The sequence below is a fragment of the Leptosomus discolor genome, chromosome 11 (genome assembly GCF_034619465.1).
Source record: "Leptosomus discolor isolate bLepDis1 chromosome 11, bLepDis1.hap2, whole genome shotgun sequence".
In the NCBI taxonomy this organism is placed as follows: Eukaryota; Metazoa; Chordata; class Aves; order Leptosomiformes; family Leptosomidae; genus Leptosomus; species Leptosomus discolor.
In genome coordinates, this window is record NC_141401.1 from 7,216,474 (window position 1) to 7,234,999 (window position 18,526).

At 47.4% G+C, this 18,526-nt stretch overlaps 1 protein-coding gene across 1 annotated transcript; it reads left to right on the forward strand.

The window, feature by feature from the left end:
* The first annotated feature begins 1,850 nt into the window (after positions 1 to 1,850).
* On the forward strand, positions 1,851 to 18,288 carry FAM174B (family with sequence similarity 174 member B). Its single transcript, XM_086471784.1, has 3 exons — positions 1,851 to 2,146; positions 10,579 to 10,710; positions 18,258 to 18,288. The coding sequence occupies exons 1-3, from the start codon at positions 1,851 to 1,853 to the stop codon at positions 18,286 to 18,288; spliced, it is 459 nt and encodes a 152-aa protein (XP_086327910.1).
* The last annotated feature ends 238 nt before the right edge of the window (positions 18,289 to 18,526 follow it).

Sequence of the window (18,526 nt, forward strand, 5' to 3'; positions counted from 1 at the left end):
GCTGAGATAAGATCAAAGACAATCACAGGAAAATTCTAGATCCAGCAATGTCCATTTTTCATGCTTTTCAGAAGGATTTTGTGCTGCCCACCCATCCTGTGTCACTCCACAGCAAAGCTGGCAGTACTTGTCTTTGAGCAAGCTTAGCAGGAGTCTTAGCTGTTCACCTCTCCTTGCCCAAGGAACACCAAAGGAATGGATGTAAGGATCGGTGTGGGACATCATCTAGTGTTTAACCATCACTCCTGTCTAACAGCTGAGCACTTAAGGCAGAAGCCCGAGTGGATTCACACACAGGATTCCTATATAGCGATTGAGAATATTGGTTTTTGAGGGTGAAGAGTGTCTTTGAGTAGGGACGTGCCCAGTGCCCGGCGCTGCGGAGCTCTGATTTCACATAGACAAGTAAAAGTGAATGGCAGATGAGGATTTGGACCCAAAGCTCTGTGATCAGCTGGAGCTGGTTCTCGCTTTCGAAGCCCCTCACGCCTCTTCCGTCACCCTGTGGAGGAGCAGTGCACTGCAGGAGAAACGTCAGGGTACAACCAAGTGAAATCCGACAGAGGCCAAGAAGCAGCTGGCAAACATCTCAGAGCAGGCAGGGCCAACATCAGGGTCAGTGTTTACAAATAATAAATCATGCGAGCAGCGCTCACACCAATGTTTGGGAAAGAGCCTGCATCACCAATTTGACCTCCTGACCAGCGGGATTTATTATTTTTTTTTTTTTCCTGAACAGAAATAAACTGGGGCCCCATGTTGGAAACTGGGAAACTACACAAAAGTAAGCAAAGAAATAAAGCTGGAACAATGACCAATTCAGACAGTCTGGAGGGCCTTCTGCACATCATCTACGTCAAAATTTCCTCATCCCAAAGAACTTCCTGCAAAAAACACAGGATGCTTTTATTACCGAGTGGGTGGCGTTAGATACAGCATCCCAATTGGCTAGGGAAGTCGATGAACTAGGCATTATTTCACTGCCACCCTTCCCATGGGACATGGCCAGCAGCACCACACCTCTGTAATCTTTTTCACAGTTCAGTCACACGTTCCTGTAGCTTATACCCTGCCACGCCAACCCTGAAGTACAGAGTTTAATCAGAAGGAAATCAGCTCGCTCCTCTTTCCCCTCTTCTCTGTTCCACTTCATTTCAGTGGCAACATGCCCCTCTCCCCAGAACACAATTATTTTGCAGTGGTGAAGCTCACGCTGGTACTAAACATGGAGAGCAAAAGTAAGTGGTATCTAAGCAGGATGGTAGCAGAGGCTCCCCCGCCGCCCTGTTTATTCTCCCTGCCTGGCTTAGCTGATGTCGCTGCTCTCAGCACACCCGGGGTGGTCTGCAGAGCCGTGGCTGTCATTTCCACAAATCTTAGGATCGTTAAGATTTGCGGGATGGGAAGCATCAGTAAATAAATTAACCTGGAAGCAAAGCCGAGGTGACCAGCGGGAAGGCAAACCCAAAGTAAATCCGATCTAGACATTCTTGAGCGCAGCAGCGGCGCCGTGCTGGACCAGCGGCACAGGGAGGTCGGTGCGGCGTTCGATCGCAGTTTGAACCCTGCGATCGTTCCGCATCTGGGCAGATGTTGCGTGTTGTCACTAAAAGCGCTCGTTAGCGGCGAGGAAAACGCCGCTGGCCCCGGGATGGAGCGGAGCCCGCTGGGCCGGCGGGAAGGAGGCGCTGAAGGCCGCGGTACCGGCGGCCCCCGCAGCCGGCGAGCCCCGGCCCCTGGCAGCGGGGCCCCGGCCGCGGGAGGCGGCGCCTCTCGGGGAGGCGGGCCGGGCCGGGCCGGCCGGCGCTGCCATCCGGGGCTCGGCACGGCGGCGGCCGGAGCCGGGCAGGATGCGCTCTGCCACCCCGCTGCTGCTGCTCTCGGCCTGCCTGCTGCTGCCGCTGCTGCTGCCGGCCGCGCCCGGCGCCCGCGGCAGCCAGGAGCCGGCGGCGGGCCCGGCGACGGCGGCGGGGAACGGCAGCCGCCTGCCCGCCGAGCCGGCCGGCGCGCCCGGTAACCACAGCGGGGCCCAGCTCAGCCCCGTGCCCGCGCTGCTCCGCGACCTCTCCGCGCTGAAGGCCGCCGTCATCGGGGCCTGCGCCCTCACGGCCGCCCTCATCGCCTGCCTCCTGCTCCGCGTCTTCAGGTAGGGCCCGGCCGGGCCGCGCCGCGCCCTCCCCCGGCAGGTGCCGGGCCGAGGCCTCCGCCCGCGGCCTGGGGGCTCCCCTTGCCCTCGGCCTAGGAGGAGGAAGAGGAGGAGGAGGGGGGAGGCCGGGGGTCGGGTGGGCTCCGGCCGAGGCAGGCGGGAGACGTTAAGCCCCGTTAGCGGCGCGACCTCCCAGCGCCTCCCGAGAGAGGCGAGAAGCCCGGGCGGTACCGAGCTCTTCGCCTGTTTAATAATATTTTTAAAGGCTGACTTTAAGCACAGCGTGTGTAGATGCCTCGTGAAACTCCAGGGGAGTGGGGTGCGGCCGGCCTCACAAATCCGCGTCTTCCTCCACTTCTGCAGGAAAATAGGGCAGGAGTTGGGTTTCGAGTGGCTTTTTTCAGGCGTGGGGTACACGGGTCCCAGCTCTGCGTGTGGGGCCGCAGTAACGGCTGGGGACTGGAGTGGGCACAAACCTAAACACATGAAACTCCATCTGAACGTATGAAAATAACGTGGCTGTTTTTGCTGTGAGGATGGCAGGTCTCTGGGATAGGTGGCCCAAGGAGGCTGTGGGGTCTCCATCTGTGGAGATACTCAAAGCCCAACCGGACTGCTGGCTCTGGGTGGCCCTGCTTGATCTCGAGAGGTCCCGTCCAGCCTCAGCCCCGTGTGTCCTATGCACCCATGGGATAATGCAGATGCCACCGCTGTAGTAACTCGTGCTGGGTAAAAAAAGACTAATCTTCCTTTTTCTTCTTAATGAAGCTTAAGCAGATAGGCTTGAGGAGGTTCAGCGTAGTCAAAAGTAGACGTTGGTTTAGGCCACAGCCCTGATTTGCCTGCGACTGCGACATGTTACCAAACTCCCTGACATTTCAGTCGGGTAGATTACTGATGGGTGCAAGCTCCTGCGCACAGCACAGGAGGAAAGAAACTCCCGGTTGCTCACAGAGCCTAGAGAAGTGCTGGTGAGCAGCAGGAAGCTGGGCAGAGATTTGCATCTGCTTGGTGCTTGTATCTCATCCATTTAGCATGGTATAACCAGCGCGGGCCAGTTCATGCTGGAGTGGGTTGGTGCTGGCGCATGTTTGAGTTACCCAGGCAGCTCTTGAGACTGTGTAATGCCTCCCGCTGCGAGGGAGATGAGCAAATTAAACTCAGTCCCTGTAGAAAGCCAGTCTTCCTCTCGGCTTGTTGCTGGAACAGAAGAAAGGCAAATCTTAAAGCTCCATTTGGCACTGTTAGCGTTAATTATTATTTATCTCAGGGTGGTGGTGAGAGTCCCCCTGGTGCGCTAGAGGCTGTCCCTGACTCGCACAGCCTACAGATAAAAAGTGGTTGCCTGTTTGTGCCCAGCTTTGGCAGGAAGATCGCAAACTTTCAGGAGTTAACAGTCATCTGACTTCTAGGTAGGGGCAGCAGGAAAGAGCCGGCGGAGTGGAGCAGCTGGCTCTCGGTGGTGGGACGAGGCGTGCGCCACGTCTCAGGTGACAGAAGTAGTTGAACAAGTGGAGTTGGCAAATTCTTCCGTGTTCTGTCTTCAAGCGACTCCTTTGTATTTGCATGATGGCTGCAGCTGAATGCTCTGCTTCTCCTGCTGCTGAATTAATTCCCTGTAGGAAGGGCAGTGTTCACAATGGCAGTATTACAAAGTATGGTCTTAAAGACTGAAATGATAAGAATTGATATTTTCTAAAGAAATTGACATTTAACTAAATTCTTTTTATGTGTTGCAGCAGCTGGCGAAAGACAATGCAAATAAATTTGCTCATTAAAGTGAGGTGGTTTGGGAGAACTCAGTAAAACATCAACGAGAATTTCTTTTAATCAATATAACCACTTTGCAGCTGTATAAAGTTGTCATGGACGAACACAGCCAAATTGGTAGTAGGTATATGAGCTAGAATGAGGAAGTCTATAACTAAGTGCAGAATGAAAAGCTTAAGTTTCTACTCCTAGTTCTCTCTGATCTTGGAGCGGTTATTTCCTCTGCCTCAGTTTCTTCTGGGTATAAAGCGAGACCTTGTGTCAGGGAGACCTGGCATAAGGCTGAACGTTTCTAGCCAAAGAAAGCAAACTGATAGCCTTTGAAGACCTTTCTCCCTACTGTAACCAGCAAAAATAGGTCCAGGTTAAAGTCACCTTGGGAATGGTGGGTTAATTCTCCCGTGTCAAAGTCGTCGTTATGCAACTGATCAGAGTAAATGCAGCATTAAAGATAGGTAAAAAAACCCTGACCCTCTGAGATCTCTCCTATACCTTTAATAGAACCTGCAAAGAAAATGGAAAATGAAGCTTTCGGCTTGTGAGTATGTTTCTTTATCTGACAGAGCACTTGTTTTTCAACAGTTATCCCAGTTGCAAATGAGACAAGAATACCAACAGGTATGTTTGTACAGTGTCACACTTGTAGCTGACAAGATAGATCTGAGGAGATTCTGTTGCAGAAGAGATAAGGGATTTACCCGCAGTAAATGTAAAGCTTTTCTCCATCAGAATAAGAGCTTTGTTTATACTTAGTCAAAAAACGTTACGATTTTTTTTTTCTGAAGTGTCATGGATTCCTATTAAAGAGATTTTGCTCAAATCCAATCTTTGATTAAACCTTCAGTGTGAAATTGTTCTGGGTTGCTGCAAGTAAATTATCCTTTTAGATATGGATTGCAGAGATGAAATGAACTAGTGAGAGGCGAGATATTCTTGTCACAGGCATTGGATTTATTTTTGTATACGTTTTATTTTTTTAACACATTTCATTTTTATATATTTTTATGTATGTAGTATTTTCCTTTTTTTTTCCAAGCAGGGGTAGATATATTTCTCCAGCTTTCCAGCTCTGTTTTTAAGACAACACTCAGAGATTCCTCTCCGTTCCTTTTGGGAATGTTATGCTCTGAATTCGTCTGCTGGTCCTGTGATTCAGAATGTGGTGTCGCCCGAAGTGGTCTGAATTTCCTTTCTCTCTGTGGCTACTAGGGACTATGAAGGCCAGCCAAGACTCTGCTACTTGTCTGCATGTGGCAAGGCCTAATTTGCTGTAGTTGGGGATTTTTATTTTTTTTATTTTTTTTTTTTCTTATTTGGCAAGCTGAGTTCTGGGCTCGCTTTCTTTCCTATACCCCTGGGCGCTGCTTGCTCCCAAACCAAAACCGTTTCACAACAGACCAGATTTCATGTTGTTCTCAATCAAGTAGTTGGGTAGTTCGCATTACCAAGAAACACATTGTCTTGCAGCAGCTTAGAAACAGTTCCTGTGGCTAAATTCACTCTTCGATCTGTGTTTTGGATTTTGCCTTTTTACCCCTATATTCTGCCCTGCTTTGCTTCCCTGGTGCAGCTCCGTTCACTTCATTGCGATGCATTTCTTGGGAGCAGCTCCCAGGAAACGTAGTTTTTCAGATGCGGCTGTCTGTTCTGGTAGACCATATGCCTTCTAGGGAAACTGGATAAGTTACTTCTGCTCAAGTGGGCCAGCTGAAAGCAACCCAAAGCTTTAGTTGCAGAAAACTGTGCTGTAAGTGTTTGGTGCATGTCTTGACCTGCCCTTGGATGAACAGAACCCGGGCTGGAAGGAGCTGCTATTCAGATTTTCAGAGAGCAGCTACCTGCTTATTTTGTAACTCCTTGCTTTGTTACGTTGCTTGTTGTCCAGTTTTTGGTTTCTTCCTCAAATACCACTTTAAGCTTAGTTTTCCAGTAATTGCAAAACTGTTATAAATTACTGAGATTGAGGAGAGAGGTTCAAGCATATGATCGTAGGATACAAGACCCTTTGTTCTATGAGCTGGGCAATTGCTCCAGGCCATGCAAGGCTTAACCCCAGAGAGTTTGACTGATTTAAAATTAATTGTATTATAACCAGTTAGAGTACTCCAGCGAAGACAAGACCTCTGCCAGGAACAGGAAAGAACAACTCAGCATTAAAATGACCTTAAATGGAGAAGAAAAAAAAACCCAAACACCACAAGAACCAACCCCAAAACATGTATTTGTGATCCACATTGAAAGCTTCATTTAAGCTGCATGTAGTTTAGTTAGAGCCACGGGGAACTGCAAAAGGGACACTTGTCCTGGGTCTCAGAGTCTTTGGGACACTGGATTATCTTGGTGTGGGCATGACAGCAAATTAGCAGAAGGAAAGGAGAGGGGATCGCTGTCTCATACTGTCTTGGGCTCTTTACAGCTCCGATGTGAAAGTCATAACAGAGGATGGATGCTGTTTCTTGTTGCAGCATTCAATGGCTTGAAGAGTTTGGGTAGATCGTAAAAGTTTCTGTAGTTCTGCCCTATAAAACAAAGATACTTCTCAAGCACATCTGTGACGGTATTGGTCTGACTGTGCGATCGTGTTTGGAAGCACATGCTGGCCCTGGTACTGACCGCCAGATGCGAGTGGCTGTATTTTAATTACTCACAGACATCACCGCTTCACTGAACCACAACAATATCCCATTAGGTGTTCCTGAAGTTAGTCCCAGGAACAGCCTCTGATCCATCCCTCCTATTAGCAGCGCAGTTAAGCAAGAGGACGCCTCTGCTCTGTGTGGCTGCATATATTCCATCTTCAGGACTTGACTGTTAGAAAGCACAGCGCCTTCAGTGTGCTGCAGCAAAATGGATATCCAGAAAACGAGGGCTTAGCTTTGTGGTTTAACTTCGTGGCACACAGCACCATCCAGAGAGCAGAGCTACCCAGACAGACCAACTGTAATGATACATTGCTGATGTCATTCATCAGCTGGTAGTGAGCCTGGAGTTTCCCCAGGTTTGTCTTTCCATTATTTTTTTTCTTAAACTGCTAAGGGAGCACATTAACAGCAAATAAACTGGTCCCAATTCCATTCCCAATATAACATTGCTGCAGTTCTAGGAGGAAGATTGTAGCTGGCTTAATGAGACTTCCAATAAGCACTCTGCTAAGAAGGGGTAGGGTTTTTTTGGTTTTTCTTTTTTTCCAGGGGATGGTCCCCTCCCTCTGCATTTCTTGGCAGGAAGTGTTGATGCTAGATAAGAAATGCAGAGACCTCTCTCTCTGGGTCAAGAAAAACGTTGTCTTTGAATATCAGAGTTGTTGACTAAAATAGATTAGAGGCATAAATAGTATAATGAACTCTAGTAGTTGACTTGAGCGTTTGCTCTGCCACATGATGCCTCGGAAAGGAGGATGAAGTGCTGCATATGACTGGTGCTTGATCAAAATAGCCCCTGGTCAAAGCACAGAGGCGCAAAGTCAGTGTTCTGCTCCAGCCCATCTCTGTGTGGTGTTCCTCCCTGCGCTGCGTGGCACGGTGGAGGGAGCACATCTGATTTCTGAGGGGCCAGACGCTGGCGTGGTGCGTGGTGCCGCAGGCGTTGGAGCCCAAGGGCGGTGCCAGTGTGCGGACACCAGCTCATCTGCTCTCGGTGAAGCGCGGTGCTCACTGCCCCCGCCTTCCGTTAACACCAGCGAGTTGGATTTGGTGGGAGCAGCACTGGCTCTAGAGTGAAAGGTTAATATCCCTGGCTGCAGTTAATTTTTTTTTTTCCTTCTCATGCTGATTCAGTGCAGGACCGGTAGCGTCCCCTTCTAATTGGGGGGTGCCTGAAGTCAGACAGCAGAAGCGATGTGATTTTTTTAAGTGGAAGGTGGTTTTCCGCGCTGAAATACCCAGTACTGCTTCTGCTCTGACTAAACCTCTTGGGGAGCATTTCAGCTTGTTGGGGGAATACTGTGAGCACAGCTTCCAGCACGCTTCTTGTTTGCTTTAAAAAAAAAAGACCCTCACAAAACAAACATGGCTGGAAAGGAGATCCTGTCTTTGCCCACGAGAGCTGATGTGTCCTCATCCCGTCCAGGAGGTCTCCAAAATTCACAAAACATTTGTGTTCTGTAGTTCCTGCCCTGTGCTGCTCCGCTGACTCTGCTGCCTGTCTGCAGACAAAAGTGCTGCTTGGTCCCCCCCGCTGGAGAAAGTGCTTTTCCTTCTGCTTGACACCGATGATTACAGGCATCCTACTGAGGTTTGGGGGGTTCAATGGGCAGTGGTTTCCTGATGGGCTTATTTAGTGTGCATGTAGGGACACTCCTAAGGCTTCCCTTTAAAGATAGCTTGGGTAATTCTTCTAGTATTTATGAAGCCTAGGGGCGTCGTTCAAATGAGTAAGTGTGAGAAAATGGACCACTGAAAAGTACAGGCTAATGACAAATTAGCTAGGTAATCCAGTGTAGACTTAATTGAGGAAGAAGAGGCAAGGAAAGACCCTTTTGCCCTGCCGATGGCAAACAACTGATCGTAGCGGCTTAGCCAAAAAAACAGTAGCAAAATGAGCTTCCTCCCTTTTCTAACTCAGCACTATGGTTAAGTGAGGGTTGTGGAGGATTAATGGATCACTGTGCAGTGAGTTCTGCTCCAGGTCCTCTTTAAAGTGTAGCCCAAATAGACTAATTAATGGCTGGAGGCTAACAGGTTCTAGTTTTCCATTTCTAAAAATACCAATTCTGCAGTAATTGCTTCAAACACTCCAATATTAACTGTTGTAAGATGAACTCCATAGAGTATGTGATGTTTTCTAATGGAGGGAATGAGGGAGGATGTCTCTCAACAAGGTGGGCCTGATACGCAGGCAGAGTCTTAAATGGGTGAAGCTGTGGAAACCCCCTGCGGACTGTACGTGTAAGACAAGGTGGTGAGGCTGTGCTTGGTTTGTTCTGACAGGTAGACACAGGTTAGTTTTGGTCTATGTTTGGGCTTCACAGCATGAGTAAATGTTTCTTGTAAAAGCAACGCATTACTTTTAAGATGAGACCTCCCTGCATCACTTTGCTGCTAGGTCTTTGCTGAGAAGCAGAATAATATAGAGAAGTGTTTTCAAAAGGATTTTCAAGTGTTTGGGTTAAGAGTCCTACTATATTGGATATAAAATTGCTTGTTTCAACAGCAGCAGTAATAGAACAAACCACCCTGTGCTCTACGTGACACAGAGGCACAGATCGCTGTAAAGATTAGACGACAGGAGACGACTTTCTTCTCGCTTTGTGCAACCTTAGCCTTCAGAGCAGGGAGGAAATGCAAACTGCTCCGCTCCAAGAGCTGGGACCTGTTTGTTCAGCCTTGGATTACTGCCCAAAAGCAGGGCTAGGCGGAGGCACTGAGACTTCCATGTTGGAGCTGTTCATCGATTTAAATTTCCTTTCCTTAGAGCCTGGAAGGAACTGTTGTGGTGGAGATGCAAATGCAGGGCTCAGGTCCCAGGCTGTCTCTCCGATGCTTGTACCTTGGTTCTCGCTGCTGCTTAAAAAGGCGTCCGTTCCGATGCAGAATAGCAGTGTGGAATCCGGCACACCTCGCGTGACGTGCCAGGGCAAGACTTCTTGACGGTGAAAGTGTTCTCCTGACGTGCTGCCTGCTCGCAGCAGTAGTTGCGATTACCAGAATTGAGGGGCTGCTTGCTTGTGCCTGCACCAGCTCACTTCCCGTGCTTGGCAGTTGCCAGTTTTGTTTTATAAAAGGTGGAAGGGGAGAATTCTGCAGTTTGTTAACCAAAACCATCCGCTTTTCTCCCTGAAGGCTAGCCGTACGCATCAGTGCCGCCTTTGATACGTAATCACAAAACTGGATTTGTGCATGAGTAGTGTGGCCCTCGTAATATGCATGAAGGGAGTAGGTGAAATAAAAAGAACTCGCACAATTCAAGCTAGAGGCAGAGAATTAGTTGAAAAGCCACGCACCTAGTGTTTGTTAATTGAAAGTAAATGTTAGAAACAAAATCTCTCAAAACTGTGGGACATGCAGGCGCTGGAGCATCTCCATCTCAAAAGGAGAGTAAGGCTGGTGTCTATAGGAGGAGAGGTGGTGGGTACAGTTAGCTTTGAATGATAGTTGATTATTTTTCACAGGACTTACACAGCGTAGAGCATGAAACTTCTCAGACAAGGCTCAAGGTCGTTGCTCTGGGAGTCCTGAACTTGGCCTGATGGCAAGAAAAGAGAGCAGGCTGTTTGCACCCAAACCTCATCACCCCTTTGCTCCTTATAATCCTGCCTAGAACATTCCCCTGTCTCAGCAGGGCTTAACCTGGGCTTTCTAATCTAAACATGTTCACTAAACTATTGGCTGCTTCAGCTGATTAAGCCCGTGTCTCACTTATTGAGCGTGGCAGCAGGAGGACGTGGTGGGCTGCTGCGCTCCTGTGCCTGCCCTGGCTGCCAGAGGATCTCTAGTTTGTCAGCAGCTGGAAGAGTGACGTGGATCTGGATTGCAGGTGACGAGAAATTCTGCTGTACACTGGCGGACACAAACTGTGGCCTCGGAAAGGCAGCGGGAGGGGAGGGCATGTCTGGGAAGGTCTCAGTCAAACAGGGCAGTGGTTCAGTGTTGGTGGCACAGCTTCAGCCTCTGCAAGGAATACTGCATAAAGACAATCCTTCCCTTCTCACCTCTGTGTTTCAGGTCTGGCAAGAGGATTAAGAAGACCAGGAAGTACGACATAATCACCACTCCAGCTGAGCGGGTAGAAATGGCTCCTCTGAACGAAGAAGATGATGAGGACGAAGACTCAACAGTGTTTGATGTGAAATACAGGTACTGCTGTGAGCCCATGCAGTTAGGCTTGCTCACTGAGCTCTTATTAGTGAAGACAGCTCTTTTTTTTTTTTTTTTTATTCTGCTGGGCCAGCTTGGCAGCGATGAGGCAGTCACAGTCTCCCTTTCCCTTTGCCCAAGCATTGTCACTCCCCTTTACAGCCCCTCTGCCTGTTCTCAGCACACACTGCTCTGCACTGTCCCGCTCCTGTAAGAACCCCGTCACTACCCCTAGGCTGTCTGCCCTCCTCTTTCCCCTGCAGAGCAGCACAATGGGGTACACGTGCCCCAAATAGCTAACAAGGTTTCACAGACTGAACTTCCCGGCTGGGGCAGCTCCTGGCAGTCATTCCTGTGCGCTCTCAGGGTCCGGGCACGCACTGGATGGGGGGCTGTGGGTCAAGGGCTGCTTTCCCAGGCGATGCTGTTGCCATGAGCCTGGAAAGGAAATGATGGCGAATCTCCACCAACGTCTGGGTTTGTACCAGAGTGCTCTCATATTCTGTGACAGAGAGGACTGTGGTCCCTCACCAATGTTGTTAGCGGTTAGCCCTTAGCAACAAACTTTCCTTAAATTTTTTTGCCTTTTTGAGCAAGAAGCAGTGTGATAACCCAAAACCTTTGGTACCTATTCTGGGCCTGAGATTTATAGCAACCACTCAGCACATAAAGATGCTGTGCGTTGATTTATGGCATCAGGGTATCTGCATCTCTTATTTTTATTTGCATCAAGCCCTCCACAGCATTCAAGTTGCATTCTCATCCAAATAAGGCCTACTCTAAAATCTGTCTCACTTTGGCTGAAATAAGCTCTCCTAATTATAAAACCAGAGATCTTGACAACTCCAAACTGGAGATTTTACAGTCGTTACTCGTGTTGTCCATCTCCTAACTTTGGAAAGGGGGAACAACACATTTGCACTAAGCATGTGTGTGCCAGCATCTAGAACACACACCACCACGTGCTCTGCTGGTCGTTTTCAAAGTGACTGTGTTATTTCTGTATGAAAGTCAGGCAGTAGTTGGAAGCCATGAAACAATGAAGGGTGTGGGTTGTGTCTTTATGTGTAAATAATTAGTTCTTGAATTCGAAGACTCCTATCAGTCCTTGCCTGACTCTTGCCATTCTCTGTAGCTGCCCTGTGTTTGCTCTAGTAATTTCAACTTGTGCAGTTTTTCCTTTAGGACCAAGCTTTGTTAAACCCAGAGTGCAGAGATCTGTCTTGCCATGGCCCACTGTCTCCTGCCCCTTTTCCTCTTAACTGAGCACTTTCTCTGTGAACTTTTGGTAGCGAGATCAGAGGGGGTTTTCCAAAGACTGAGAACAGAAGATTCTCAGTCATGGCAGTGCTTCAGGATAAGATGTCAAATAGTGAAATACTAGCTGAACAAAGAAAAGAGCTTGCTGGAAACCATGTGACTCATGAGAGCTGTAGTTGTGTTATCTGACGTTGCTTCCCTGGAGCACACACTGTGCTGATGCTTTCACGAAAGTTACTTGGTCTTCGTGGGTTCCTCTGCAGTACAAATGGCTCTTCACCTTGTGTGGTGCTCTGTTTGGAGACTGTAGGGGTTTTTCGTTCTTAGCCAGACGGTCCGCTCTTCAGCTGCGGGGATTCTTCCTTTCTGCTGCAGTGCAGTAGCTTTTTAATTTCACATTTTCTGAAGCCCTTGCTGTTTCAGGCGTACGTTTGTTTAGCTCAAACAGAGCTACCTCAGTTTAGAGGGGGAGAGCATCTTGCAGACAACCCCTTAGCAGTACTGATATTGGGAAAGCTGCTTTGAGGATACGTTTGCCATAAAAGATATCAAGAGCTCTGGTTCCTTTGTGTGGCTTGGAGACTGCATCCCCAAACAGTTCTATGGCCTGTCACCAGTAAAGACTTTCTTTGCAAATTGGAGTTGCTGAGTTTGACCCTCGGCATCTCCATTGAATGAGTCAGGAGGTTCCTCATAGGTGCTTGTGTTCAGATGGGAAGAGAGGCTAGAGCTGCAGAAAAGGTCTCAGACGTGCCCGCAGTAAGTTGGTGAACTAACTTCTACCAGGTCTCCTATCGGGGTTCCTTCCCCATCAAAATTGTCAGTCAGGAAATAGTTGCCTTGTGCCATCTAAGTCTTCCTTTGTTTTTTGCAGCTGGGTGTGGCTTCCGGGAAGACAGGGTAAGGAGAGGGAATTCCATCCCTCTCTGTGGTTAACGGCAGTTATAAATACACGCAGGTAGCTACCCAGCTGGAGCGACAGGTTTGTTTTGGATATTCATCAAGTGCCTACAGTTTTAAAAGAAAAGAGCCTTAACTACTAAATCAGGAAAACTACTTCCCTTCTCCATTACCTCAAAAAAAAAAAAACAAACCAAAACCCCAAAACTGTGCAGATACATCAGTTGAACTTGCAGAGGTTTCACCAGAGCTGATGCATAAGGAGTGGGGTGATACTGCTGTTTCAGCTTGTTGGCCGATTAAAGCAACGCCTCACGAGTTGCAGCAACCTGGAAGCCGTTGTGATGGGGACAGAAGAGTGACAGGTGTCTCCTGGCAAGCGCCCATGGGCTAGAATATTCTGTACTCTCTCTTTTATCTATTTATTTTTTAATTCAAATGAAGATGCATCCTTGCCAGCAGTCAGGATCAGCTGTGGCAGCTGTTTGGGTTTATTCAAGCAGCCTCCTAGCAGCAGCGCTTACTTGGCTTATGGCACGACAGACTTCTGGCCCGTCTGTGCTACCAAGTCTTGGTGAGGGGATTTTGACCAGGTGCTGCTCTGGTGGCCGTACCCTTCCTGGGATTGCTTTCAGAGAGGCTAAACCTCGTGTGGCCCCATGCTGCAGCACGATCCACTGGTGCAGCGCCATGGCTGATGGGTCGTCATTCTTTAATTCTTTATTCTTTAAATTCCTTAATTCTTTATGTCTTTGTGACATGGTAGTACTGAAAAACATGCCTAAGGCCGGACTGCTCATCGTTCAGTGTTGTAACATACCTGCTGCCATATCTACATCAGAAACCAACCCTTGGTAGCAGTTTAAACCTAGACTTTTCAAAGTCTTCCTGGGTCCTGAATATCATGTGAAATTAGCTGGAATCTTTTGTCCTGTTCATTTTTGATTTAAAGGCTGTGAAACTATGGGGAAAATGGTCCATTCTCCATCAAGTGATGACTTACAATAGTGTTTGCTCAGTGCTTTCCTCTAGAAAGGCACCAAAAGTATTTTTAAAATACAGACTTCTGAGAAAACATGGGAATGGAATGGAAAGGGCAGCAGTTTTCTGAAGAGCAATGCAGCAGGGACATTGTGGCAGTGAGGGACTGTAAGCATTATTCAAGTCAAATGTTACTTACATATACTGTTCAGACAGTCCTGTGCTTTCAGATCTCTAGGGTTACCACCTGCATGGCAGTAGGGAAAAATCTGAAGAGCTTGCCTGGAGTGCCGTGACATTAGGTACCTCCTGTGGATAATACTAAGTACATTACCCCAATATTAACCTACTCTGACTGATGTGCAGGTCATAAATAGAGTCTTGTTTTGGGTTTGTAGCATAAGGCTTTGCTGAGGATGATGTGGTTAGGCTCTGGGCTGGTTTGTTTGAGGTCCTCTCCCATGGTTGAGTGATCTGTGCTGGCACTTCCATCTGTGTTTGGGGGAATAATTGAGATTCTGCGCTGTCTCCCCCACGTAATGCAAACAACACTAATTAAAAGGCAGTTGGCATCTAGCAGCAACAGGGGAGAAGCGACATTATACCTCTCCAATTGTTATCATGCAGTTAATTTTCTTTCCGTTAATGCTTTGTCCTTGTGTGTATTTGTTTCCAGTCTTACATGAGGCATCAAAGAACAGCAGACAGTGTAAATTGGGCTGTTGGATTAAGGTTGTTACTTCTTTTTTTTTTTTTTTTTTAAATTTCTTTTTCAGGAGGCATTAAGGTTTTGGACTTCTGGTAGGTCCCACCCCCCACTTCCCTTGGGCTGTGGAGCAATGAGAAATAACCACCTTCCTCCTGTAAAGCAGACTAATGAGACCACTTCAAAATCTTAACCAAACACAGTCCTTTCTGTGGATGCAAAAGCCACCCACTGCCTGCCTCTGACAGATGCAGAAGCGTGTGTGCACCGGATTAGAGACCTGCTTTGCCATCTCATTTCAGTAGCAGGGAAGCAATTCTGTCAATGGCCTCGCTAATCCTGCAAACACCAGTTCTGTGTGACAAAAGGCTGAAAATGTGAATCAAAGATTGTGTGACAAGCTTTGATTTACGTAGAAGTTCTTCTTGTAGAAGAACATCACAGAGCAAAGATCTCAAACCACTTGGACATTAACACTTCCTTGAAAAGCTTCATGGAAAACATTTATTTTTTTAATATGGAGGGTGGTTTTCTGTATGTATTTACTCTGGTATTGAAAGAGGCATTTGGATAAAATTCAGGAAGTTCAGGAATTGTTCTGTAATTATTATAGAGCTACAGAAGGAAAGCAAGCTGAACGTGGAAAAGGTGTTTGTGTCTTGATGGCCAGTTCAATCTGTGCTGCTGAAGGCCAAAAAGTATCCCTGTCCAATTGATTTTTGGACCATATGAACAGTATTGGTCATCATTTTGCAGATGTCAGATATTTTTTCCTGTTTTATGATGGGATTACACTTGCTGCACATCTTGGAAAATACGTTCGTGGAAAGCTAAATCCCATCCTCCAAGTGTGCTCTTTCTCATCCCACTGGTAGATCTTGATGTTAAGATTTCTCTCTCCTCTTTCCTCCTTTAGCACTTTCTTTCAAGAAGGCAAGGGAAAGTTGGGCAGGTTTCATGATCTTTTACTTGATGGGGCTAAGCTGTTGATTCACCAGTCAGTTGGCACTGTATGATACTTGAGAAGAGAGGAGCGAAGTAAAGTAGGTTACAGGCAAATGTCCCTGAAACTGGTGTTAGTGTCCATCCCCCATCACAGAGCACTCTGCTTGTTTTGTGTAATAAGAGAAAGGAGATTAAAACAGCTGCAAAAAGAACCAGTTTCTGAAAAGGTAAATAAAATTGTTCGCTTATTAAGCCTATTAACTCTAGCGTAGCTCATTGGGGGATTTCTTGTCAGCTTCAATAGAAAACTGAAACCAAGGACTGAATAAATTCTGTGGCGCCTTGCACATGAAAGGCTTTGAAAGCACTTCAGTAATCTGGGATATCAGCAGTGTCTCCTCTCCCTGCTGACTTGCAGCTGTTGGAGGCAGTGCGTTCTGCTCTTGTTACGCTGGCTGAGCCCAGCTGGGTGAGTTTCACAACTGTCCCCACAGAGCATTTCGAGTCCGGGGTGACATGTGCCATGCGGGAGCCTGGAGTCGGGGAAGACCTTGGAATTTAAATGCCAGAGCTGACATTGTCCCAGCCTTGATGTCAGGCTCCTACATAAGTACTGAAAGAGTTTTTCTTGGGGCAGATTGAAGCTTCCATCCTTCCTGTCAGCTAAGTGAAGTTCCTCAGTTTGTTTTCCACGTGGATTGTCATTTTTCCCTCTTAACAGCAGCAGCACCAGCAAAACGCAGAAGAATTTTAGGAATGCATCTTCCAAAGTGCTCTTGAAAGCAGAAAGATTTGTGTGTAAGGAGTGGTGGCAGGCAGAGGCAAGAGGACAGGAACATTTATTCAGTCATCATGGGACTACAGGGCTTTGGAGAGCTTGCAGGATGTTTTAGAGGAAAGATGCACCACATGTAAAGGCTGGATTCTAGATTCACCCCTTTTTCAGGCACCAATAGCATTGAACTGCGTGGAAATGTCTTCATCACAGTCGCAGGGCTCAGCCTTTGATGTGCTCGAGTCTTTTGGGAGTCTCTGAAATATCAGTTACACTATTGGTGTCTTCTCTTTGAATACCTTCTTTCCAAATCCTGACTGTGTGTGCAGCTCTGAATGGAGCATAGTATTGTCTGCTTGTTCCAGCAAGGTGTTCACTCTCAAGGGAGCAGCTCTAATGGATTTTTTGCCAGTGAAAGCTGCAGGCCATTCTGGATGACGCTCGGTGAATTGCACTGGGGTTTGTAGCAGCTTAATTTGTTTTTTTTTTCCAGCAGGCAGCAGTGACAAGTTGTGTGTAAATGGAGCGGTATCGTCTGTCCTCATCTGAAGGGGGGTGCAAATCACTAACGCAGCTGCTTGCTGTAATTGCCCCAAATTGCCAAAGCTTTGGTGCTGCTATTACAGATTTCCCGTGGGTCCACAGCAGTGGAGGAAAGAGATGGTCAAAAAGCAATTTTTGTTTGGTTTTTGAAGGCCAGGTTCTTCCCTCCTGCGGCTGTAACCGTTGTTACAAAGCACACCACGTTCTGCTGGCTCCTTCAGTCGATGATACACTGGTGGTGCAGTCCTATGGGAGGGCTCTCGCCTCCTTCATGGAGTGTAACAAATTCCTATTAAGTCTTTCTTTCTGAACCCCGAAGCAGTTAAAGCAGTAGGGTGTCAGGAGGAGAAGCCATAGCCGGGAGGCTAGTCCATCTGCGTTGGTTAGTAAGGGGCTGCACTGGTGTGAAAAAAAGCTGTGAGGTCCGCGGTGCTGTTTCAGGTGCAGTGAAATAGCAGCCCCCCTGTACATGCTCCCTGCTCTGGTCTGCACAGTGGCTGGTCACAGGATCTTTCAGCATCTGGGGTTTTGGCTGATATAACTCTGCTTTTTGCTTCGCTTGGTCGAGCTTTGCCTGGCATGGTGTTAGTACTGCATCAGTCCCCAATGTCACCACAGAAGTCAGCTGCTGGAGGGAACTGATGGTGATCACAGTGAATAATGCTGCCTTTTCCTTTTTTGGCTTTTTGGGGTTTTTTTTTTCCACTTTGCATGTGGGTTCTCATCTCTGCCTGTGAGCTATTTAATTGCAAATCTACAGCTGTACTAATTCTTCCTGCTTTCCAGGTAAAGCAGCTCCATGGAGCGTTGGTGCCCTGCAAGATGTCATTCTGCTGTCGAGGGACCTGCTGAAGCCATAACTGTGAAAGGGGAGGCTTTCATCTCCGCAGCGTTACAGCCACACCAAGCCTCACCTCCTCGAGGTGCTCTTTGTACAGCAGGCTGTGGGTCTTCTGACCAAAATGTCACCATTCGGTTCCTTGGTTTCCAAACTGCTGTGTTGGCATGACCAGAGTTCCTCTTTGCAAACTCAGCTCTCTCTTGCTTTAGGAGGGCTGCCGTGCCACTGAAGCACGACAGGCTGCAGCCCTGTATACTGACTTGCAGCTCATCGCGGTCTAAATAAGTTTTGCAGAAGGAAGAAGACAAGGAAGATTGAACCAAGCCACCCCAAGGACTTGCTTTCTAAAATCCTGATTCAATACTTCAATCACTGTTAAACTTTGGTCATTGTCAAACAGATCATGTGTTTTGGGGCCTTAGAGATGGCTTACGACTGAAATGCCACGTGGTTTGTTTAGTGTAGGACTTTTGGGGGGAGGGTGTGAGAGGTTGACTTACGTAGAAAATTTTCTTGATTTGCTACTGATTTTTTTTTTTTTTTTTTTAAAAACCAATTGCACTAAGCTTTCATGATGACATTCTCGTTGTCCCAAGGAGCTCTGATCAGACCAACTTCAATAAATGAGACCACGGAGAAAAAGGAAGAATGAGGCATGCCCTAACTACAACAATCTTGGATTAAAGAAGATCTATTTTTGTAATTTTTTGCCCTTCCACAGGGAGTAAAACCAGTGTTTTGTACTGTCCTGTGCTGACTGTAACTTGTCTACAATTCATCTGTATTACCTTTTTTCTAAGCAAAGTAAGTTCTCATGTGGAATGACTAGATTGCAGAAAGAACACCTCTTATTATTTTTCATGGA